At 30.1% G+C, this 26440-nt stretch overlaps 1 protein-coding gene and 1 long non-coding RNA gene across 6 annotated transcripts in view; one reads left to right on the top strand and one right to left on the bottom strand.

Moving 5' to 3' along the window:
• The window catches only part of LOC106678806 (uncharacterized), a 286482-nt gene that overhangs the window by 46374 nt on the left and 213668 nt on the right, over positions 1-26440 (top strand). For 4 of the 5 annotated variants that reach the window (XM_067049279.1, XM_067049281.1, XM_067049285.1 and 1 more), the window contains 11 exons: positions 1397-1510; positions 2517-2688; positions 6074-6243; positions 6690-6845; positions 7720-7902; positions 8016-8130; positions 8296-8373; positions 8897-9060; positions 9140-9262; positions 10209-10400; positions 11799-11965. In XM_067049279.1, coding sequence (XP_066905380.1) covers positions 1397-1510; positions 2517-2688; positions 6074-6243; positions 6690-6845; positions 7720-7902; positions 8016-8130; positions 8296-8373; positions 8897-9060; positions 9140-9262; positions 10209-10400; positions 11799-11965 — 1634 coding nt within the window. Of the gene's footprint in view, positions 1-1396; positions 1511-2516; positions 2689-6073; positions 6244-6689; positions 6846-7719; positions 7903-8015; positions 8131-8295; positions 8374-8896; positions 9061-9139; positions 9263-10208; positions 10401-11798; positions 11966-14149; positions 14229-26440 lie in introns of those variants that run through there. The other variant, XM_014417567.2, reaches the window with a different exon arrangement.
• On the bottom strand, positions 18828-21662 carry LOC136796231 (uncharacterized). Its single transcript, XR_010843921.1, has 2 exons — positions 21625-21662; positions 18828-19035 (listed from the first exon to the last, which is right to left on the bottom strand). It is a non-coding gene; the product is annotated as an uncharacterized lncRNA (long non-coding RNA).

The following is a 26440-nucleotide window of genomic DNA, read 5'->3' on the forward strand; positions in this document are numbered from 1 at the left end:
TGACCATTGGTTCAAATTTTTAGTTTCAGAAAAATTCTAAGGATGTATTTGAGCATTGAACATGTTTTGTTGATAAGAAAAAAATAAAAATTAAAAACACGGAAAAGCTAGACGATATGTCATCATCACAACATATGTTTTTTTTTCAGTTTCTGATTTTTTCGATAATGTGGCCGATCATGAGGTTATCGCGGTTGCTGATTTAAAATTCGACTCTTGGTTTCTGTTTGCGAATTTTTTTAATTATTCATATAACAGTATTTTATAACTTTTTTTTCGGACGATGATTTTCAATAAAGACCCAATTCTCATGTAGCTAATAAATTAAAGGGCATGATCTTTCTGACAGTAGATGTCTAGTTTTTGCATCTCTTGAAAAAATTAATAAGATATAAACCTTGTTCTTTTTTTTACTGTATAGGGTATTGTGATAATCTTTCTTAGGTTGTAATTAGTTAGAAAATATTTTCTTATTTTGTAAGTAAGAGTGCATACTCTCAAAATAAATATGGATAAAATAAAAAAAAAAAGTGGACAGCAGAAACGTCAATAATTTCGGTAGCATAGGAAGGATTTGAGAAAGTTGAGAGGTTTAAGTTAAAGGTGAATTTAATGGCCGAAAATTCTTGTTATTTTTTATTTCGAAATTACTTATCTCACGCCCTCTTTCCTGAAAATTAAAAGTTAAAAATAACAGAACTATTATACTCCATACTGTTCTTTACAGGTGCGAAACGTGGCCTCTTACATAAAGAGGGCAAAAACGCCCTATGGATTTTGAAAATTAAGTATAGGGTAAAATATTCGGCTAAAAATAATAAGTTAATGAGATAATTCACAAGGCTTTACAAGGCCAAATTGAGGAAGTATAATTCAGGCTTTAAAATTAAGGCGAATGAGATGGGCGTGTAAGGGTGTGGGACTTTAAACGAAGGGATCCCTAAAAAGTAAATTAAGACTGAACCGACGGATAAACGTCTGGGGAATAGAACGAAACGTAGGTGGAAGATAGCGTCAGGATCTTGTAGATTTGGGTTTGGACGAACATCACTGCACAGATGTATGTTGATGGTAGATTGATGGTATCGGCATCGAACCTTCGGGATCGCTAAGCTTTTATCATTGTAATTATTATTACGAGTTTATATGACAGCTATTAGTGTGGATGAGTATAGTTCCACTAATAACTATTAACAAGTGATTTAATGGTAAAAAAATAAATAGTTTAACTGAAAACACTTAATTTGAATCTACATTACTCTTACACATCTATATGTAGTCGAAGACGATGCATATTTATAGGACTAGTTCCTAGTTACAAGACTAACTAGGATATTCAATAGTAAATTATTAAAAAATTGATTTGGAATAACGAAGTATTCTTTTCTAATTTTAGCCTATTTTTATACCCCCTTCAAGACTGCAAAAATATATAGACTTGTCACAATTGCCTGAGGATTTTGGTGGAACTCTTTCACACGATAGGGACCAGTGGCTTCGAGACCGTGTGGTAAGTTTTCTAATTAGATCACGAACTATTCATAATTTAGGTTATATGAAAATATTGCTTTTCTCATTTTTTCAATTTGCTTAGCTTTACGAAAAAGAAAAAAAGTACTTTCTGTTTATTCTAATTATTTTAATCTTGATTTAATTAGTGAAAATTAGTCATCTTTGTCAGGATGCGAACCCTGATTTGAGAGAGACCACTTTGATCCCCTTATTTCTCAAAAACCTATTCATTGAGGTGAGAGGATAAGTTCGCCGCCTTGATTTAACTAGGTTCTAATTGACAAAATAGTGTTTTATCTAAGAAAGCACTCACAAAAAATCTGTTCAATTTCCAAACTAATGCCTGTACCATCGGTCAAATTAAGGAATTAGTAGTATGACAAAGTTCTATGAGCAGACAACTTTTAATTGAGAATTCTGTCATTGGAAGCTCTGTTTCTTAAAATTTGTAGTTAGAGAAGCTAAACCAAGGTAACGAGTTCAAGAATGAGGAACATGGTCATGGGGAAAGATGTAGCGGAAAAGGAGCCCACCCTCCCTTCCATAATTTGAAAATATCAAAAGTGGGAAATTTAAAAACCAACATCATGCTCTGAAAATGTTGTTAAAAGATTACACAATGAGATTATTATACTCAAAATAATATATAAACTTTTTTTTTTTGTTTTGTGGGGGAGGGGGATTTATTCTGACCTGGTCGTTTCTGACTAACGGAGAAATTTATTATTAAGAGAGATAAATTCTCCAAAAGTTCCCCTGATAAGTTGGAAACTACTGACAATTTTTTTAGAATATTAATTTGAATCTACTATTACCCAATAAATTGTAACAGTGACTTTCCTGGTTGGAATAGCTGACCATACTGCCTCCTAAGGATGCTGTGAACCTGAGAGTTAGTTATCTCTTTGTTTGTACAAAAAAAGATTTTATAAATCTTAGAATAACATTTATCTTTTACTCCCTTTGTATGTATTTCATTTTAAAACACTCTATTTAACTTCCAGAAAGCTGATCTCTTTTTTCATGAAAGCAGTGAAGTTCAGACCGAGTTGGATCGAGTAACTCGCCTCCTTACAGGAGCGAAGGAGGGAACGAACAATGCTGCCCGAACGATGACCCAGACTAGGGTAACGTACAACAACACGGCCCAAGCGGCTGCAGCTCTAGTTCAACAAGGTAGGTAACAGCTCCATCGATGAGTTTAATATTAAATTTATATTATTTCAACTTACATGAGAATGAAAATCTAAACATTTGTGAAACTTTTCCTGGCAGACATTTTTCTATATGACGAAAATATTAAAACTTGTGTTGGACTAATCTCTATTGCTTTTATTCTTCTTTCCAGTTGAGATTCTCTATAACGCTCGTGGAAAGGCAATCATTGATATTTCAATTAAATTATCATTAGATTTTCCCTTCTATAACAGTCATTGATTTATAGCCCTTTTTTTTACGGCGGTATCTTAAATAAAACATCGCGATTGTATGTTTATTTTGTATTTCTGATTATCTGAATTTAGGTTGTGGATCGCAGTCGAGGTTTTCATCCATTTCCAAGAATCCAATTTGGTTATGGTTTTCTAGAATGTAGGTAGGTTTAGCGGAGATCTGTTAGATGGTCTTTTGTTTGCTTTCCTCTTTTATTAACAATCTTTGTCATAAACAGTCATTGTTGCTAAGATTTTTAATTAGTTTTACAACCTCAGCCTATAAAGGTTTAATTAGTCATCTCACAAACTCTAAAGATTAAAAGATAATGTCGAACTCATTTATGTTTAAACACGGATAATCGTAGTGTCCGCTCTTTTAAAGAACAATTTAAAATTGCATTAACACAAGCAATGTGCTAAAGAATGAGGATGAATTGCTTGAACAATTTTGTACAGAAAAGATGAGGCTTCAAAACCGTTTCCAAAAATTGACGAATTTCAAATTTCTATAATACAGACATTATACATATATAGGTGGTTTCATGAAGCACATACCATCGGAATTTCCCGTTTTAAATTACAGAATATTTCAAATTCGGTAGTTATGATTAGAGAAGAGGCTTTGGAAGTGGCGAAAGTTATAGAAGAAAATGAACTTAATGGTTCTGTACATGGGCGTACCCAGCGGGGGGGAGGGCAGCTGCCACCCGCCTCTCCCCCTTAAAGTGAAAAAATAATTAATTTAATAAAAAATATATTTTGTCAAGTGAATACTAATTCTAATAACTAATAAAGAAATATGGCAGTTAGTTACTACTTCCCTAGTTTTAATTTTGGGTATGCCTCTAGAAGTCTTCCTTTTGTGGGAAGATTGGAGAGGTTTAAACTGCATCATAACTTTTTTTTTTTGGAAAACTGTCAAAAAGGTGGTTTGATGGCACTGAGGTTAAAACTGACTGGCTTAAAACTGACTAAAGATTTTCCTGTTTTGTTTAAAAGTTCATTTTAAGAAAACAATGAGTTTAAAATGCAAGAAGTGCCAGAGAGAGAGAAGAGATATTTTAAAAGAGCATTTAACTATGCTCCTATACTTAATTATGTTAGGAGAATAAACACCTTTCGCAGTAAGGAAATCACTAAATTCTCATTATTCAAGTTAAATCTTGCAAATGTTTGACTGTAAATCTGAGAAGGTTGGATGGTATCAGATAACTTGAACAAATTAATAAATCATGATTAGCCAAAACAGAAAAATAATTTTTGTGGACAGTACTACTTCTCTTGTGAATCAAGTATCATTCATCTTAAGTATTCAGATCATCTTTCTGCAAAAAAATACTGCTGCAGCCTGTCAAACCTTGGATAAGATGATAGAACATTTCAAAGCACAACACAGAAAGTGAGATGTGATACATCATATTCATCTAAAGTGAATGATGTGCATATGACCTTGCAGAATTATCAAATATATTGATTTATAGGAATCCACTTGCTTTCTTCACGACTGTTCTTAACAGTTTTATAAATTTGGGCTTCCCAAAAATAAATTTATAGAACTTTGATCGAAACTGTCAACAAAAATGTCAAGAAAGAAAATTCAACATCTGTTGATTCTAGTGATCCAGCCTTCAAAAAATATAGTAATATATTGCTCTAAACATCAGTGACATTATCAAAAAAATTGTTTGAATTTTCTCATAAAGATGATTATAATATATAATATGATTATATATAATGATTATTGTAATAACAAATCACCAGTGGAACTAGAGAAAGTGTTCTTACAAATCAATCCACTTGAAAGATTTTTCAATGGTAATGAGAATAATGAAGGACATTCCCTGATTTTTCCGAATGTAACATTTTATATGATATAAAATTAATGAGTTTAATTTATACTATGTGATATTAATGTATGTTAAACTTTAATACATTCTTACTTTGTGTGGGCCATTCTAACAGAAAGGGGCATTTTTTAGTTCAAGTTTTCAGAAATGATAAGTACTTTAAACAAGCTGAAAAAATGGAGATGGCTCTTATAAACACTTAAATTGAAATTCACTGTCAATCCAAGCAAGAGCTATTTCCTTTATACACAAATTAAACAAAAAAGAAAGCTGAAAAGGACCATGATGGGACAACATCATTTTAAGCTCAAGTTGTTTCAAAATAACTTCATGGGATAGTGCTTAGTATTTGAACCTTGGATCTGAAAACGGGTTGAGCCTTGTTATAAAAAAATTCATTGCATACTACAAATATACAGGCTAAAAAAATTATCTTGTTTTTGCCTATGCTGTAGTGAGGTTGTGAAAAATACTGGAGTGCTAGAAAATGTGGGAAATCTAAAAAAATTATGCCACTGCCCTCGAATTTACTGAAGAAGACTAGATCACAATGGACAAGACCTTGATGAAATACAGCTTTTATATAATATTTATACTTATTATATAATTATAAAATATCAACTCTTACATTTAAGTCTTAATATAGTAACCTATCAATTCAAAAAATAGGGATCATCATTTTTAAGTATGCATAGGGCATCGATAGTTTAGTGGTAGAACACCTGCCTACAATAAGTATGCGTAAGTTACCTTTGCTATGAAATTTTCCACATTGTCAAGGAATGAACACAGCATCTAGAAAGGTGTGGGGATGTTTATTATCATCCTATCTTTCTCTCTCCTTGTCTTCCTCATCTAATTGTAATAAACAATTTTTTGTTTGTCCATTTTTATGACAGAACGTCTCATTTCTTTGTGATGAAATGATTATTTTAAAGTAAAACAAAAGTTTTTAGAAATTGTGTATATCCAACAGCTATGTACGTATATCAAAAAGTGGACTGACGTACTAAATAAAAAAATAGAAAACTGTCAGTCATCTTGTATTATTACAGTGATTCATTTTATCAGAAACCTGTAGTAAAATGTAATATTGTTGGTTATGGATGATATTTATTTTTTGTTCAACTTTAAAAATAATATTTCCTATTAATGCTAATTTGGAGTTTTTATTACCGTGATATATAATTCCTTATTATGTTTACTTATTCAACATTTTTTAATTTGTCAATATAATATCTATCTATATTTACAATAATGATATATTTTGATTAAAATTAGGTAGAGCATTGCTTGATGATCTTGGCATGGGAAGAATGACGGAAACTATAGGGCAGGATGTGCTTGATACTCGACAAAGGCTAGAGAGGGAAGTATCTGCTACAAGGGGAAAACTGACAGCGCTTCAAACAGCCTGGGGTGCCTTAAATAAATCAATAGCTGATGCAAAGGTTACTTTTTTTAAATATGTTTTTTTATTTAATATTAGGTAGACTGTTTCAACTTCAATTTATTATTCAGGTTATTAACTTAAGACAGTCTCATATAATTTTTTATTCAGAAATATTAGAAAAGTAGCTATCAGAGTCCAACACCATATTCATCTCTATTTAACAATTTTAATAAATTATTATAATACATGTGGACTACAATATTTAATGTCAAATTTATATGTTTGTCATGTAGAGTATTATAATGAATTGTAATATGCATTTTATTACATTCTGTAACGGAGGATCATATTAATACTGATTAATTATTTTTTTTATTTTTTTCCACTGGAGCTTGATCCCATAATGGATGTTTTTTTGTTCCTATTTTGATTCTTATTCTATTATATATAATTACTAAATATTTTTTTAAAAATGAATTTTCTAAAATATATTTTATTTTTTAGGAGGTTGAAAAACTTGAAACTGGAGTGAAGTCCGTTACAGAGTGGTTACTAACAAAAGGTGAAGAACTTTTAGCAACCCATTGTCATGTAGGATTTGACATTACATCGGCAGAGCAACTACGGAGAGAACATGAGCAATTAGAACTTTCTTGCAGGGTATTTATGTTGTGATATATTCAGAATATTTTTTATGTTTAAGTTTCAGTGTTGTAAATTTTTCCCCAAATCTGTGAAGAATAATAAAAAAAATCTGCAATGTGGCCGAATATGAAGCTATCAAGATTGATGTTGTAGGAGTATGTTTAGTGAAAATTAGTCTTCTTATTTTTAATATCGTGGAGGGTTGTATTAAATCAGTAGAATCAAGTGTTAAAACACTTTAAAATGTTTTTAATATATAAATCAAAAAACTCATAAGGAAAGAAGCATGACTGTTACAATAATTAATCATCACTAACTTATTAGTGTGCAATAATGAAAAGAACTTTATTATCTTAGTGAGAAAACTTCTGTGTAAAATTGTCAGTCCTGTAAAAGGATATTTCTGGAAAAGCAGAAAGAATAGGGAGCTCTGTGAATTTGTTAATGAAGCTAACATTATCAGAGTCATTAAACTTGAAAGACTGGAATAGGCAGGTCACTTAGTGCGTATGAAAGATAAAGAGATGCCTGGGATAATATAGAGTGTGCTTATTTATCACTATTACTCATCATCTACCAAGTTTGTGGTAGATTATGTAATATTTATCAATAGATAAATAAAAAATATATATAAAGTAGGTACATGAAGAGAATAGGATATCCTAAGCTGACATAGTAGAAATGAGGTGTCCAATGGTAATTAGATAACAGCTACCCAAAACAGAAAAGAATTGTCAAAACTCATACATCATTTTCAGACATGGTACAGGCTGTAGAGGAAATAATAATAATTTTGTTGAATTGTATGTGTCACCACTAATTCCAATGCTTTTTTAAGTTTAAATAAAATTTAATACATTTACTTTTTCTAATGCTTAAACTTTTATAGGAAACATATGGACAATATGCAGAACTTCTGCACAAGTTAGATTGCAGTGGCTTAGAAATACCTAGTGATTTACGAGCACAAAGAGATTTCATGGACTTTGTTATTCGAGGTTTTGCTTCTAGATTAGAAAGAAGAAGAAACATTCTCATTTCTTCAGCACGTTTTTTTCGTTTGGTAGCAGAAGTAAGTTTTGCTTTTAACTTTTATAATTTTTTTAAATGACTGAATAAATACCATTTTTTATTTTAAAAAAAATTACTGTTAAAATTAGATTTTAAAAGGTTTGATTTTTACAGTACTTCCAGACCACTAGTGAAATTTATGAAAAATTGGTCATGATTCCTGATGTTGGAGTCTTAGATAAAGCTCAATCAACTCTACTTCAACTTCAAGATAGTCAAAATACGATTGGTAATTAAATTAAATTAATTTTTATTTAAAATATTTTCACAAATAGAAAAAAAAAACTTTATAACAGACCTAATTATTATAACTATTTATTAAGCTATTCATTTTATCAACAACATTTTCGTTAAGGAGGATGGGACTTTTATTTTTTTGACATATTTATTTTAGATGAACTTGAAGAATGGGTGATGAGGGAAGGAGAAAAGCTCTCAGATTTGCTTTCTATGCCAGTTAAAGATTCCTTAGGTATATCTCTTTATGTACAAATAATATATCACTTTCTAACATTTTTAATTTATAAATTAGGGAGATAGTTTAAGTTACAGAGATGGTATATAAATCATTAATTTGAATGAAAGGTAATTATTAATAAAAAGATCATGAATTTGGTGATTTGATAAAGATTTATTGAATAGAAATTATGGAATTAAATCAATAAATAAGAAAATAGTATTTGCAATATTTATAATCATCCAACTAAATTTCAAAGTCTATAGATTTTTATTTAAGATGGGTCATTGAAATTTAACAAATAATGTTGTGAATGTAATTTACTGTAAATATAATATAAGTAGAAGTTAGTCGGAGATGAGATCAGTAGGTACTGACCAATTTCTCCTTATATGTAACCAATTAAAAATGATAAATATTATTTATAAAATAAACCTTGTAACTTTCTGTTACTTTCTAATGCCATTACATTATATTAAGGTTAAAAAATCCTGATCAGTATAGTATGCCAAAACCAATTTGTATTGTTATTATCTAGGGAGAGAGGTGACTATAGACTATGGTCCAGATATCACAAATATATCTGAGATCCTCGAAATGTCTCGAGCCCGCTCTGAACTTTTCAGAGATAATGTTGAACTACAAAGAATAACTTTACAGCAAGCCTCACATGTATTTACTTATGAAAATGACGCTGCTCAGGTATGATATTTAAACCGTTTAGATTGTTTATGATTGTTTTAATAGATACGTAAATAACATAAATTAATTTTTTCTCAAGGCCATCATGTGGTTAGATGAACTTTTTGAAGTTATGCTCATGTCACATGCTGAAGTTGGCTGCAGTGTGTATGAAATTCAACGACAGAAAGAAGAGCAACAAAATTTTGAAGAAACTGCAAAGGTTTTATATTTTTATTAGTTTTAACTTTGTTAAATTTGTTTTTTTGTACCTATTTCTAAGGAACTTCATTAAGATATTTTTGTACTACTAAAGCAGAGTGTATACCAGTCAGAAATGTGTTGGGAATTTTGTATGGTCAGAAAAATATAAAAATTCAAGAATTCACTTAACAAGGAACACAACTATAACAAATGTTTCTTATACGCATTTTCTTTGTATATATATCCTACTAACATTTTTCACTGGCTGCATCTCACTCATCATCAATCATATATAATCAGTATTGATCTGTATGTAAATGAAGAGTGCATGAGAAAAATGATCTGAATAGCTATTATTTCAAGTTTGAGCTGTATGTGCCAATCTATTGGGGTTTAATGAGAGCTTTCTAACCTACCACTCATTCATTTGATAAAATTACTGAGGCCTTAATATTACAAAGAAACAAATATGAAAAATTGTGGAAGAGATAGAGTGCATTACTCTATTTTATTGAATAAAACAAAAAGTATAAGATGATCTGCACCTTTCAAATAAAATTCCAACCTTATATGTAATATTTTTTGGAACATTGTAAGTAATTAAAATTTTGACTGATGATATCTTAATCTTGGATCAAATCGATAAAGGTTAGGCAACCAGACTAATGAGCAAAATGTTTATCTGAGTAAAATTATTTATGATGCCAAAGTGGCATAAATAGGCTGAACAATACACATATAGGATTAAGCAAGAACTTTGAAAATAGAAAAGAACTTTGTTAATATAAAAGAGAAATTAAGGCTGGTGAAAAAAATTATTCAGTCTACATGTAATGTTTATGTACATTTTTACATAGTATAGCTACTAAAATCATGCAATCACATAATTATAATATTTATCTTATTGTATATTTTACTGTGTATCTGATGCTTTTATCTTATATAAGCTATTCTTTTTTCAACAGTGTACGTATGAGTTTGGCTCCCAGTTGCTACGAGGAGCATTGCTCCTGCGACAAGCATGCAAACTAGGAGAGTCTGAGAACAGGCAGTTGTCTGAAAGACTAACCGATTCTTGGCTTAGCCTCACAGCTGCCAGTCAAGCCCATATGACAAGATTGAGGGTTACAGCTGTTTTTCACAGAGATATAGACAAGGTAATTTATTTGATTTTTCTTTTTTTAATTCTAGAGAATTTATTAGGACGAATACCTATTTATATTGAAATATCTATCATTTTATTCATATTTAAAATTAATATTTTCCACTTCAAATTGAAGTGTTTTTAACATATAGATATTGCTGCCTTATTTTATATATTTTAAACTATTTGATCAATAAATCATCACATTTAATCAAATTAATTTTACTAGTATAACTGTGTAATTTATTAGATGTTAGAAGTATTAGAAAATTTTGTAAAGCTACATACTTTACAATAATTATGTTGAAGTAAGAGTTTACCCATTCAGTAGTTTGTAAGCTAGTTGGAAAACATCCCTTCAGGTTAACTACTAAGCAAATTTACAAATTCATAGAAAACTAGAAACCTAAACATGACAACACCCTAAAACTGCATTTTGATATCCATGTCGAAATCTTTAAGTCCCAACGTAAGTAGAAAAAATATATCATTGTGTATATTTTTCGCATGTTCTGTACTAAATTATTTGTATTGAAAAAATTGGTTTATGAGGCACCTTGATAGTAGGATAAACTCTTCTAAAATAATAAACGTGTATACCTATGCAGACAAACAAACATTGTTTATCCTCTGTTTTTAGCGAACCATTAGAAAAATATTCTTTCTAAATTCTTGAAGAAGTTTGTCGGGGGTGCGGTCAGCAAAGAACAACATAAATAAACAAAACCATATTTATTTATTTTATGCCGTAATAATTTATAAGATACTTGCATATCTTATATTATACATATCTTCTTACCAACATGATATCATATTTCATCTGTCACTGTTTTCAATTTACTACCATACAATTCCACAAATATCAATCAATTAAAATTTTGTACTATTCAATTATCAGTTATCATTTTTTATCATTTATGATTTAATTCAATATTTTATATAATTCTAAATTTGTTTGTATACAATAGTATACAATAGGAATACCTTTTCAATTTTATTTCAATTTTAATAGTAAGGAATACCTTTTCAATTGTATGTTACTCTAAATGTTGTTGTTATCTCTTTTGTTCTATAGCCCTGATGAAGACCTGAAACTCAGGTCGAAACGTCGGCATAAAATAAATAAATATGGTTTTGTTTATTTATGTTGTTCTTTGCTGACCGCACCCCCCGACAAACTTCTTCAACCATTAATCTACGGTCAACTATCTACACCTCATTCTTTCTAAATTATGTGTTTAGAAAGGTTTCAATAAAATTTTGAAAATTTTTATTTTTTTTTACGAAAGTATGAACAAAATTTTAGCTTCTATTGAATTATTAATTAGTTATCAAATGAATTATACCATCAATAGTCTTTTTTTTTAATTTTCTTTTTCTAGGTTTACAATAATAAATATCTTTGTTTCAGCATTGTGCAGAACTAAAAGATCTCATTGAAGCTGCAGAAATGGTGAAGAGTGATGACCTCAAAGAGTTATTAAACAGTCGAGAAGCAGTCCTATTAGAAGTAGCTCGCATGATTCGCCTAGCTCGTCTTTTAAAAAGTAGACTGCGAGAGCCCCTGTGTCCCCAACAGTAAGTACTAATATCTTTCATGTTGGTTTCTCTAATTTGGGAATCCATTAGATTAAATAATATTTTGAAAAAAGAAAAAGAAATCCCATTAAAAAAATAATATATTATTTATTTAAAGTCTAAAGTTAAGGATTATATGTGGAATGTCTTTCAATTAAATTTTTCAATAAGCTTTTTAATAAAGAAACTTACGCAAGATAGAAATTGCTATTTTATATTTCTGATGCATGCAATAAATTAAGTAATAAACACTGAGTGATAAGCAGAAAATGATTTTTAAAATTGCTTTGATATTAGAGTGAACCAGTAACTGTTGAAAATTAAACCAAAGAATTGACTACATATATGAAATATATCATTTATAAAAATAAGACCCGACCAACAAATTATTACAGAATTGTATCTATCTTTGAAAGAGCATTCTTGAAATAAGTAATTAAAATAAGCCATTATTATTATTTAAATTAATTTTTACCTCTTACTTATTAACTCAGAACTTATTGAGAAAATAAAATAAAAGACTTTATTTTTTACCTACCTATTTTGTCTTTTCAAATGCTGACATCCAAGAGCATTTCTGGTTTTCTCATCAGTGCATAGCATCCAGAATAATAAACAGAGACAACTGCATAGTATAACTCTGCAGAGTAAACTAGATATGAGAAGTAGTATATCTAAATCCATTACCAGTGTGTTGCTCCAATTCCTAAGAAGTAGGTCCCTTTTTGTTGGACCATTAGAAGGTATTAATTGTACTTGTGTGAGATATGAATAAGATTGAAATATTCATGAATATTAGAATCAAAATATGCTCAGTTCATATCATTATTAGGATTAGAAAAATGATATAAAGAACTTTAAATAATAAAAAAATCAGCCTAAATATAATGAAATAAATAATTTTAATATGAGCTGATTGTCACTGCTAGAAGTTCATTTTAAAGATTTAATCACTGAAAATTAATATATTCAATTTTATTTTCAGGATATATTAATATTAATTCAATAATATAATAATTAAAAACTAATCTAATATAATTCTGTTACTGACCAAACTACAATTAAAGCAATAATCACAATAGTTTGATTAATTAAATGTTTTCTAATTTTTGCTGAAATAAATATTGTTAGAAGCTCTTTAGTTAAACCATAATTTAATACATAAGTGAAGGTATCACATGGCATTTTATAATAAATAGTAGGGATTTTTGTAGAAATAATATGATAAATAGGGATTTTTTAAGGAATAATATTGCAAACAATCATTTATGCACAGCAGCATGCTTACTATTTCTGAACCGTAAATTGTGATAACTGAGTTTTTTGATTAAAAAAATAAAAATCATTAAATTTAATTTTTCTCAGATTAATATATTTGTAACATTGACATTTTTATTTATTCATATCTTTAATTGATATTTCATAGTTTTCATATTTTAATAAACATTTTTGAAAACAAAAATTACATAATATTTTACAGGATTGTTGAAAACAGTTTTATATTATTTAGTCCTCTAATAATTGTCTTCTTATTCTTATCTTATTCTGTGATTTTTATCACAATGGTTATGTGTATGTTGAAACTGGATATATAGAAACGAAATTTCAGTAATATCATTCTATCACACTCAAGTAACTATTGAATCTATGAATTACCTTAAATATTTTGTAAAGAACATCAATTTATTCATTACCCCATTGTTAAAAATACACATGCATTAAACAATTTAATACATATATAAACAGAAACGTTCACTCATTCTTTTCAGCAAACACTGTTGAAACATTATCCAACATGGAAAGTCCATTACGTAGTGTTGAAAATTATTTAATTAAATTAATTTTTTATTGTTATGAGAAATTTTTTTTTTGCAGTAAAAATAAATTGTCATTTTTAAATCTATTTTTGTCGCTAACATGTGATATTATTTCAACAAGAATAAAATAATAATGAATTTGAAATAAATGGTTCTGTAAATGTATACAAATCCGCTTTCAATAATCTTTAATTCCCTAAATAGAAAGAGAAGAGACAAACTTTGTTTAGGTAGAGTTTTTGTATAGAGTTATGTTGATATAAGAACCAGATGGCACAGATTCTGTTCCATAGCCGCTGGAAAAAGTTGGCCAGTATGGTAAGATATATAAATAGATGAGAGTCGGTCGATCATGTCGTGTGGGAGGGGGACTACAGGTGGCCAGTCAGGGACCTCAGTTTGCTTCAGAATGTTTATATATAGTGACAATATCTCAGCAATATGATGTAAGTAATCCCTTAACTACTTCCTCTTACAGAAAAATATGTATTTTCCTTTTCTTTTTTTTTAAAGCCATTTTTCACCTAAATCAAAAAGTATTTTCACTTGTATTAAATATTGTGTCATAACTACGATTTAATTAAAACAGATAAATTATGAAAATCATTTTATAAATCTCATCGATGTGACACTTCTGAAAATATGATTTAGTTAGGGATTACTCCAGAGCTTAGACAAAAAAAAATACATAGGATAAAGCTGAACATGCTTTGAGTCCTTAGTTTATTACTCGTTTCGCTTTCAGTTTTGGTTAATCACTAATTTGATAGCCTAGGATTGAATTACTTTTTATTATTCTATTTCTTGAAGAAGACAGTATTTAAAAGATGGTTGGAAGTGGTGTACAGTGGGAAAAAACCTTTTTAACAGTTGAGTAATTTTTTTCTATGCTGAACTGATAAATGTAATTTGCAGTCCACATTATAAAAATAATAAATCAAACCAATATAATGATCTACATTTTTAAAACTTAATTATAAATATGGTTTGGTTTTCAATTAAATGGATAATACCTACCAAATTTATAAGAACTAGCACTAATGGACATATTTACATACTTCATCCAGAGTTGCTCAAAATCATTTAAAAATAATTATAAATAAAATATAAATATAAAATAAATTATTTTGAATTGTTTTCTCATTTACAATGATATTTGCAGTGGATGGAATAACTTTTTCCCCAAAAAATGAAAGAGATGACATAATAACGGAGACATCTGAACTAAAATATGTTCTTAAAATTCATATAAAAAGCTAAATTACTAATTTTTTCATAAAGTATCCTATATAATATGTAGTGTCTGTGTGTACCTATAGTGCTGTCTGTACCTAAAATTTTTGTAGATTAAAATTCTTCAAAAAAGTATCATTATTGTACATAAAACATAATTTACTAAAACTTGGATTGGTTTCTAGTTTTATATTTGGTTTCATTTATAAGGCATATAATGAAAAAATTATCTTTCACGTCTCGTTTATATTTTTATAACCATCATACATATCATGGGTAGAATGTGATACATCATACATAACATGTTATGTGATTTGGGAAAGCATTAAGAAAGGTTTTGTGTTTTACATATCACTAGCAAATAAAGAGTATTTAGCCATCTCCTTAGATCAGCACACAGTACCAAAACAAGAGTATGATTTGTTCAAGTAATTCAAAAGTAACATATCTGTCCAAACATTTCCATAATAAATGTCTTTTTGCATAAAATAAATTTAATTTAAATTTCAGTACTTTAGAATTATTCTTTGAAATATAGGCACATATTGTCAATCCCTTCAATCTAAATTTTTGCTAGAAGTTGAGTTTGGTGATGATATTAGTTCTTTGTTTTCGAGATAACAAACTCCTCACATCCAGCTCTGACATCCTCATTGTCATCATCAGCCTTAAAATACTCCATTGACCAAAAAAACATACTCAGATGGGAGGTTTGTAAGGAAGATAGCAATTGAGTAATGAGGCAATTGGCATCTTGCAACACCATCCTTACTTTCCTTTTCTGAAAACAATTTTTTTACCAAACATGAAGGATTGGCAGGAACTCTGTCATTAGACTTTTATCAATTCTTACTTACCTAGCATTTACTGGAAGGACAATCCTGGAGTGGTTGGAAATATATCCTGGTTGATATATGGAAGTCATTCAGTATCCACCTGTTGTTTCCAGAATTAAACTGACTGAATCAAAACGTTGCCACACAAATTTTCTCGTTTTATGCCTTCTCACTTTCAAAAAGTGGGCATAATGAGGGGCCACTGATTTTAACCATTTTATTTTATTTATTTTTTTGTTATTCTGCATCCAAAAATGTTACACGTGTTTCAGTGTTTTTCCTATAGACCGGCTCTTAGGGGAAACTTCTATATTAATTCTTATACCAACTGCCTCTCTCAGTATTTCATCTCGTTTATATCGAAAAAAAATTCATTGGAGGTATTCTGAGGCAGTACAAGGGATAAGGACAATTAGGGATAAGCTCATTAAAAATTGTGAGAAGGTAACCGATTTTAACCAAATTTTTTTGTTTGTGATTCTATATTCAAAAATAATTGTGCAGGGATCCTGACTTGTTTAAATAGGTCATAGGATCCGAGAAACAAATTATTGTATATAATTTTAGTAATAATTATTATTTTTACGTTTTTTGACTTAGCTTTGTATGGATTTGAAGGTTATTATATACCAATCTGTTATTTACAAGAAAAAAAAAACACTGATGATCATATCAAATGAAATTGAGAAAAAATTCAAATTCGTTTTTTGCGTTCTTTAAATATTTTGAATACGAATTTTCATTGAATTAGAAAATAAAAATTTTTGAGTTTGATTCTTTGGAGGATTTTTTTCCTTCTGGTTTCCGGTGTTCACATGACCCATGACTCCTCAAGAACTTATCAAAATTCAACAGTACTGCAACTTTTGGAAAGCTGAATTTCTGTTCTTCCAACCGATATCAATGAAGGAAGGACAGTTTCAAATAAATAAAACTCCTGAAACTTTTATATTATATCTCATTATTATCATTTGTTTACGTAGATTATTCTATGCAGTTTATAGATTCCTCCTCAATCAATCATAAGGTTCGGGTGATGAAGTTGTTTCAAGTTATGTATTTAAGAAAAAATCGAAGGCCTCAGAGAGAAAGGTGAAAATTTTAAGGTAAAAAAAAAAATCTATTTTTCAATTTCTATTAAACTTCGTATTTTTTGAGCAGCGAAAAACAAATATAAATCTTGTTCCTTCCTAAAAATATTTTCTTCAATGAGTTTAATACAGGAGGCCAAAATAATTTTTTTTTCAGATTCGCTTGTAGCGTTCTTTAAAACTTTTACTATCTTTAAAACCTTACCAATTTTCATAGAAATCTAAAACTACTTCATCTGACAGCTTTGGAACAAACATTATCTTGATTTTAAAACAATTTGGACCAAATGACGTAGCAAAGTGGAATAAAATATTTTTTTATTCGTTTTTCGCGTTTCAGAAAAATCTCTTAAAACAAGCTTTCCAACGTTCGTAATAACGCTGGATTCGGATAAAATTCTAAGGAGTTATAAATGTTTATATGAACGCCAAAAATCATAAGGAAAACAAATTTTCTAAACAAAGTAATCCCAATAATTTCTGAACATTCGTATTTAAGGACTTTAGGATGCTAACAACGAATTCGACTTGTATTTTTTTTCTCCAAATATAGAAATATATGTTCATAAAATAAATATATAGGGAGCGCGGTGGAATAGTGGTAAGGCACTATGGTACTAACTCTAAGGACCCGGTTTCCAATCCGGCTTATTATATATGGACCGGAGAAACGATCCCATTATTTTTGACGTCTAATAAAAAAAAGTTAAAAATCAGTGACCCTCTTCTTGTACTAGTCCTTTTTCTAAGAACACCTCAAAAGACATTTTTTTTCTCTTTACCTTAAAGGTAAAATTTACAAAACGGGATGAAATAACGAGGGGAAAAAGTTGTTTCAAGGATTAAAATGGAAATTTCAATATTAACGAAGTACTTTTGCATCAAAACTTTTTTTATATTTATATAGGTAAGAAGTTTAAAATTGGATCTATCTATACATTTGGGACTTAGAAATAACCTGGAAAGTCAATATTTTTCCATAATGCCCCACGTCAAGGGCAAACTATTTAGCTATTTCTTATTTTCTCTATTATTTATTTTAAGCTTTATTTCGTAAAATGTATTCCATGTGCATACGTTGCCAACTAAACGTATTAAAAAAGTTTTCGCCGAGCAACTTCAAGGCCTGAATCAGTTCCGCCATTTAACTAGTTAAATAGTCCCTTTATATAATAAAATACAAATGCCTCATTACAAACATAGACAACCTAGTTAGTTTTTTATGATTTGCAGAATTATAGTGATTACCTGTTGTCAAACTTTGCGAATCTGTTTTTTTTATTTTTAATTTCATCTGTATAATTTCAATAAAACTTATAATTTTTTATTACAAAAATGCGATTTAAAAAAAAAATCGCCAGATATTCAACTTTACAAGAAAATGATACTCCATATTAAACATAACAAATTGTTTCTTGGGTTTTTGGAGAAACATTAGCACAGTGTCTGGGAGAGAGATGCTTAAAATATCTAAAAATTCTATTACCAGGAATACCTGAAGTAATATGTTTTTATATTTTGTATTACCTATAACCGGAGTCGTCTTTGATCATGTGGAGGTGCCGGGTACTTAAATACGAGAGACCCCTTTTTGATATGAAAAATCATGAATTACTTCTTCGAAGTTTCTTTTCGTTTATCTCTTTCTATCTGATATCAGTGATATATTGCTCAATATATCTTGAAGCAATTATACTTCCCAGTTCATTTTAATTTATTGATCGCAGGAATTAGAGAGACCAATGAATTGCGAGGACCGGCGGAACCTTATTGTAAACACTAGTTACAACACTTCGAACCTGTTTTTAAATTTTCTCGGCTTCTGAACCTTGTGCATATAATATAAAAACATTATTTGTAATCCGGAAATAATAAATCGTATAAATAAAGTGAAATAATAAATTTATTGAACGTTCCGATAGGCCTGTTGAACTATCTACGAAAAAAGAGCTTTCTTTTCTCTTCTTCGGCGTTCTTCCCTTATATGGCCAGGTCAGGGGCTAAAATAAGAAGTTCTTTGATCCTCCTGAGATCCTCTAGGCTTCCATTTCTCTGCTCCTCTGTTGGAGAGGGACAGACCAGCCACTTTTCCTCTGAAAGAAAGAGCCTTCATCTAGAGGATTATTTTTCTACAGAGTGTAGTATAGTAAAAAAAAAATTGTGTTCAAAATTGGTGACAGACTTGGTTTCAGAACTTTGAAAAGTCCATAAATTCAAATTTTCGGGCAAATTTAGAAATAAATATTTTCCCCAGCTAAAAAACTACCTATAATTCAGGAACCTTGAAACCGATTCAAACTGGATTTTGGAAAAAGTTGTTAAAACTACGCGATACAAACTATAAATATACCAAAAAACGCAGCTTGAGTAGGTTTTATTTATTTTTTCTCCAGCTCCTGGGCCCAAATGTATATTGTGGCACAACTCACAAAAAAAAAAGAAAGTTTTGATTTTAATTTGAATTAGACGTATTCTAAAGACTTGTATTAGTTTCCTCACTGGGATTATTCTACAGGCTTTCCCAATGCTATTGAGCTTTGGTGTTCCTTTAAACCTTCGAAATCCTCTCGTACCCAATTCTTTCAATCAAAAATCCTCAATTCTTCTTACTTTGTACAATGTTCCATATATTGCTGATTTAGCCCGAATCAGATATCAATCCATCCGTGATAAATTTCCAATGCACTTGTTTCTAACCTTGCTTACTCTAAATACTTAATAATCCTTCTAGGGGTCTAAAAAGATGAGGGTCACGAGACCTACAATAGAAATAGTACGGGAGTTCTACCAATGGGTAGATTCTCCGTAAAACTTGCATGCCACTGTTATAAAACTTACATCACATTTACTCGATATACTTTTTATTTAAAGTTGTAAATTTCAATAAATAAATATAAAAATAAAAAAAAAAACATTTCTTTTATTTGTTTTGGCTGTGCATTACTGTTTGTGTGTGTAGTATTATCTTATAATTATGTCTCAGCTACATTCACTTCTAAAAAATAAATGAAAATTTCTGAAAAATAAATAACCCAATCAATTTTGCTTTCGTTGAATTAAATTCCATTTCGATGCAAACTATATGTTTAAATTTTACATTTACGAAAATATTAAATTAATTAATTGGTCTCCACCAAATCAGATAAGTATACATATTAGTCTAAGTAACATATAAAAGTCTAAGTATTTATATACTTAAATCAAAATTTAGGCTTGTAAAAAGTAGAGAAGGTAAGGGGCTACCCGTATTTGTCTTGGCCTCGAGCGTAGGCACTTCACCAATCCTCTTATCTTTCGACTACCTCACAATATCTGCTTATTTTTAGAAAATATATTTTTAAAGGGAACATTTATTTTCATTTCTCTTTATTTTTTGCAACAGTTTCTTCGCGATCCCCGTCGCCTGTTTCGTCTCTTCCTTTTCTTGCTTTTATAAAATTAACAAGGTTTTAAATGGTGTGAAGTATTAGGGTTTAAAAATAATCATAGCTTTTAGAATATGAATCGATTGATAGTACTGTACAAAGATTCTACCTCCTACAAAAATGTTTTTTGTATTTAAACATTTTTAAAAATCACTTATAATAAGTACATATAAATAATAGATAAATAGATTTATAGATTTTCGACTAATTATATAAACATATTTATAAACTTCAGTGCCTGTACGGGACTCAGAGTGGATTAGGGGAAAAAACGAAATCTAATTTTAATTTGGTTTCCGAAGATTTTAGGTTTATTCTTAACAATTTAAAGAAAAAACACTTAATAAGATTATAAGTTACAAACTTAATTTTTCTTTAAAATAAAATTCTAATGACTGACAGACACAGCTGTACTAGTCCTCAAAACCCTCCTTCAGCGATATTTCAATATAACTTTAGAATGCATTCCAAATTAACTTTAGTTATTTAGGCTGGCACCACAGATTACTATATGTTTGCTTTTTATTACAAACTAGGCAATTAAAATAAATAAACAACCAAAATTTAATATTCAGCCGAATACGAATTTCTGCTTCGGTTATGGTTTTGGCCGAAACCGAATATTGGCTTCTATAATGTTTTCTGTTGAAATCGAAACTTATTCGTGAAAATGAAAATTGATATCCAATGACAAATGAAGTTAAAAAAAAACAAAGACTTAATTTATATAATCATTCCAAGCAAACCACAATGTTTCATATTCATCCCTCTATTCTCAGTCCGCTGGTGTTTCTCAAGGTAGTATTCTCGGTCCCATCCTCTACACTGTGTATACAGCTGACACCCCAACCAATCCTAATACCATCCTCACCACACGATGACACATATGTACTCGCAGTTAATGATAACCTTTTAATTGCATCCCAGACTCTCCAATCGCATATCACAACCCTCGAAGAATGGTGTGGTAATTGGAGGATTAAAATAAATCACATCAAATCACCTTTACTCTTCGTAAATCTACCGACAGCCCTACAGTATCCTTTAATAATGTTGATCTTACCCCCTGTCTAACAGATCCGCTATCTTGGACTACATCTGGACAAACTAAACTGTAAATTATTTCGATAGCACAGAGAATAGTCCAGGAATTGAAGCAGCTTCAAAACGCCAAAAATCGGTTAGTTCTGATTTTTTGATACGTTATTTATGTTTTTGACAATAATTATATAAATTAGTGACCGCAACAGACGATACCTAAGTCCATCAGCTGATATGGTCCTCCTTTATTTGACCTTTTTTCGAGTGATCATCGATCATATTTTACCAAGTAAATTAATATTCCACTACTACTGATAAATCATAACTAATTAAATTAATCCTAGATAATAATTAAGTCATATTGTTAATAACATAGATAATTAGTAAGGTTAAAGTACAAAAAATTGCATCTGCAATATGTGTCAATAAAATACAACAGATTAAATTAGTATTTAATCTATATAACGCGAATAAAATAGAACATTCAGTTCGGGGGTTAGTAATTTCACAACTTTTGTCGTTTTTGGTGTACCACATTGATCTATTTTAAAATATTTCTTATTATTATTAAAACTTTTTTTTTGTCATTTTCATTGTTATAATATAATAATTTCTGAATTGATTCTGTTGTTAAAACTTCAAATGCATCACTTGAAAATAAATGTTACGATGGAGGCCTAGAGAGTTAGATTGGCCAAGGTTAGTAGATCTCATATAGTACAATTTTATTACCAAAATAAATCAACAAACTAGTAATGTTATTTTCTCTATTCTATTAATTTTTTTTTCTCAATGTATCATTGCTGTTTTGATGATCAGCTTTATTACTCGACATTAGTTATGCAATATCGAGCAACATAAACAAAGTAAACGTAGTAGAATATTGGCCCACCAACATTTATAAATATTGTAACCCGTAGCTTCAATCGGCAAAAAAATAAATAAATAAATAAAATCCAATTGTACGATTCCCGATCTGGAAGTGTTCCCTCAAGTGGGCGAGATAGCGGGAACAGGAGTCGTTTGAAATTAATGATGAAATGAATTTTTCTGAAATCATTTTTGGTTACTAGTCAATTAATAGTTCTTAGTCAATTGAGTGTTCAAAATTTGTTAATTTTGAACACTACCAAAGATAGGAAAGCTTTTCATTCTTAGAGATGAATGAAAATGTAAAAAATAAAAATATATATCCTCTGGATCGAAAATTTTCACATGTATTTTAGGTTTCAAAAGTCAAGGAACAAATTCGGTTCCGTGTTTGTTTATCAGTCTATAGTCTATATCGATCTTACTGTCAGTTAATCCGATCGTGACGAAATTTTCAGGGAATTTTTCAAGTTGGTACCTAGCAACTGTCCTATATCAATTTCATCCGTCTACTTCGAAATTTGATGAAATTAATTACCCGCTGAACCGAAAAACACTCGTTCAACTAGAAAAGACAGGCTATAAATTATATTAGTTTATGGTATATGTATATATATAATATGGTGCGATTTACGGTATTAGTTCAAAATGGCCAATCAGTTTTTTTTAATTACATTAAATGCGTTCGCTCGGAAATGTGAACAAAAATATTTAAAATGAGGTGTAGATAGTTTAACGTAGATTAAGAAGTGGAGAAGATAGTCGGGGGCCCTGCCAACAAAAAAAAAACAAAACACTAATAAACAAAAAAATATTTATTCGTGCTGACGTTTCGACCTGAGTTTCAGGTCTTCATCAGGAAGCTTGCGGCAGAGATTCTGGCTAAACTTGAGCTCCTTATGAAGACCTGAAACTCAGGTCGAAACGTCAGCACGAATAAATAATTTTGTATTTATTTTTGTTTTTTGCTTACCGCACCCCCTCCCCCCCCCCCCCCGACTATCTTCTCCACTTAATAAAAATATTTATTATTTTGTCTGTTAATTACAGTTTTTCCAAAGCTAACAACTAACTCGGATCACTCTGTTATATCTAAATTATAGTTGATAAAGTCCCTCATTTCCCCAAATCATTACACTGGAGAAAAAATTGGGTGCGGTGTGCGCATCACAACTTTTAACTTGCCTCCTTACGTACGTCCCTAACAATTTTGTTGCGAAATTTAAATTTACAAATTTCGGAGCTTGAGCAGCTATCTTTAGGAACGCCAATGATAAGGAGAGTATCCTAACTCTCAACAGATATTAAAAACCTTGTGCGATGTGCGATCACACAACTTTCACTCTACTATTTCATTGATTTTCAAAAATATATATTTAAAGACCAGAGAAGGCGTAAATCATTAACAAAAATATTTTTAATTAAAGTCAGCCCTTTTTTTGAAAAATCCATTCCATTAAGTGGTACTTCCAGTCGGTCGATTTTATCGAAAACGTTTTTGTCATATCCTCGACAAATACCCGCATTAAATATTTGATTTCACGACACACACCTTTTGTAAATCTTGGTTATTTGGTCTCAGGGGAACTCAAAATGTGTTTTCCGTCTAAAACTCGAATTAGAAATTTTGCATGATCGGAATATTTTCCCTTACTATATATACCATGTATTGGTGAGTGAAAATAAAAGTACACGATTGACTCAACAATATTTTAAACATTCAGGACGTCTAGCATAGCAACGCAGTTGAAAATGACCCATTAAAAGATACAGATCTTATCTACAACATTATCTCCTTAATCGGGTCTAGATATATCAGCGTCTACTTCATATTTGAATTTGTAGGTGCCAAGTTTGTAAACCCGGAGTGGGTATGTTTTTCTTTCCATCAGGTGTGTTTACAACTGTGTGGACTATTAGACGAAGCTCAGTAAACACCCTCTCTAGGATAAGCAGAGGAAATGTGTCAGTAGCTGGTTGAGGTCTAATAATAGAATTAGGAGAATGCAGTTGTTCCACTGCCAACTCTTCCTCCATCGGTCTCCATAATTGTTACATTTCCTTTTAGGATTATAATCTTCTTATCAATCGTTCGGGAACCAATGGTAGAATAGGGGAGGGTTTTCCTGGTTATCAGCAACGTTACAATCTATAGAATACGCCAAATACAAAATAAAATGTATATTATTTTTTTTTTTTGCCAGATGTGTATGAGTATCAGCTCATTACTAAAATCATTAAAATGATATGCTACATTATATATTTATATATTCGTATACACATTATATATATGCCTAAATCAACACAAGTAACATCGGGGTAAATCGGAGAGCGTTGCAAGACCTGAATCGAAAAAAAATATATAAAAAAATTAATTTTTTTAAGGTATTAATACTAAAAAGTTAATAAACTTTATATCATTCTTAATATGAGTTTTTTCAAGGGTAAATTCAAAGTGTTAATATGTTGTTGGTGACCTTTCCGTTCGTAATAGTAATTCATACAGACTACCGCGTACCACTATCTCCTCCTCTAATTCATATATTACTGTGTGTCTTATAGTCATAGTCTGATCCACGACACGATAGGAATCGAGTAAACAAAACCAAGTGAATTACAGTTTGGGTGGCATTCCTCCTTCTGACGGGGCTCCATAGCTTTTGGCACATCAAACAAGGTGAAAGCTCAGGAAACGCATTAAAGATAGACTGCAACACAATCTGCAGTTCTCGCATTTTTATTTTCGTTATTTTTCTCTTCTCGTGAAAAGAACAAATAGTTAAGGCAATTGCACTATATACCCCACCACGCTCTGGGGGTAGGAACTCAGGGGCTATCTTTTCTGAAAATTTTGACTTTGCTTGATATTCTTGCGTCTGTATAGTTTTATGTCAATATTTTATAGACAAATGAGTGAACTTAAAGCCTGTTAGTGGATACCAGAGTCACAAATCGAAGAAAAAATCATGAAGAGGTTAGAAAAAAAAAACTTCCAAAATTATACTTTTTTTACAATTGTGAAACTAAAGATACTGCAGTTGTTAAGAAAGAATTAATTGACAATCAAGATAATTTATAATACAAAAAAGGCCAGAAACTGTATTAAATGAAACAATAAAAAGAAACAGTCAAACCAGCTCTGGGCGAGATTGAGAAGGCCTGGTTAGTAAGCTCTATGGAACTGAAATCTGAAAATAAAAATAATCTCGAACATTCCAGGCACAAGCTTCTGATAGCGGAGGACCCTATACTATCAGATAATTTATATTAATCTTCAAGTGTTTATGTATTTAATGGCATGCGGTAACGGATTTAAATTAATTTATTAATTAATCTTATTACTATTAGTTGAATAAAAAAAAAAATGAAAATTCTATCTCTACTTAATATAACGTACAGGAACGTTTTTTAGGCCAGAAAAACCCAAGATTATATTACTAAATTACTTTTCAACAATGTATTTTTACTGTCTTTCTGAATATCTATTTAATTCATTATATCTGATTATTTGTATGTAAAACACTGGAATGTTGCAACTATTCTAAATTTTGCATAAGTTGTATAAATTATCAACCAAGTCCAAATTGTCACGTTTATAACACATCTGTAATAAAAAATAGTAAAAGATGAACTAATCAATATAGAATTGATGAATGAAGAAATAAGAACACGTATATTTCAAGACAAAACCAAAACTTTTTTTGTGAGATGTGCCCCTGATTAAGCAAAGAAGATATATTACAATATGACTACTGAGGTGTGACTATTTTGCACCACATTCATACACAAAATTGCCTATTTTGGCTAGATCGTCAAATATATTTTTGAATCACTACTTCGTATAGAATTCTAAAATTAAAAGTCTTATAAAAGAATTGATTCCGATATGCCGAGATCGGCCATGATCCTGACATCGAGGAGGCACCCTCAATGGGCTATCCGGAGCGTTGACCCTCTTATAGGGGCAGTCTGCCAGAGCCGGAAATATTAGTAAATAACGTGATATATTCTTCCCTGTAGCCGGATAACTTTGGATCTTATTTTCACTATTACAGTTTAATCACAACGAGCAATCCTTTTTTTTTTTTTTACTAATTGCTCTAATTCAACTTCATCGTTTGAGTAATTGATTAATAGGAACTTAATTTTTAATTAATCTTAT

This window comes from Halyomorpha halys, unplaced genomic scaffold, assembly GCF_000696795.3.
Source record: "Halyomorpha halys isolate HHAL.00 unplaced genomic scaffold, Hhal_1.1 Scaffold161.1, whole genome shotgun sequence".
Taxonomy (NCBI): Eukaryota; Metazoa; Arthropoda; class Insecta; order Hemiptera; family Pentatomidae; genus Halyomorpha; species Halyomorpha halys.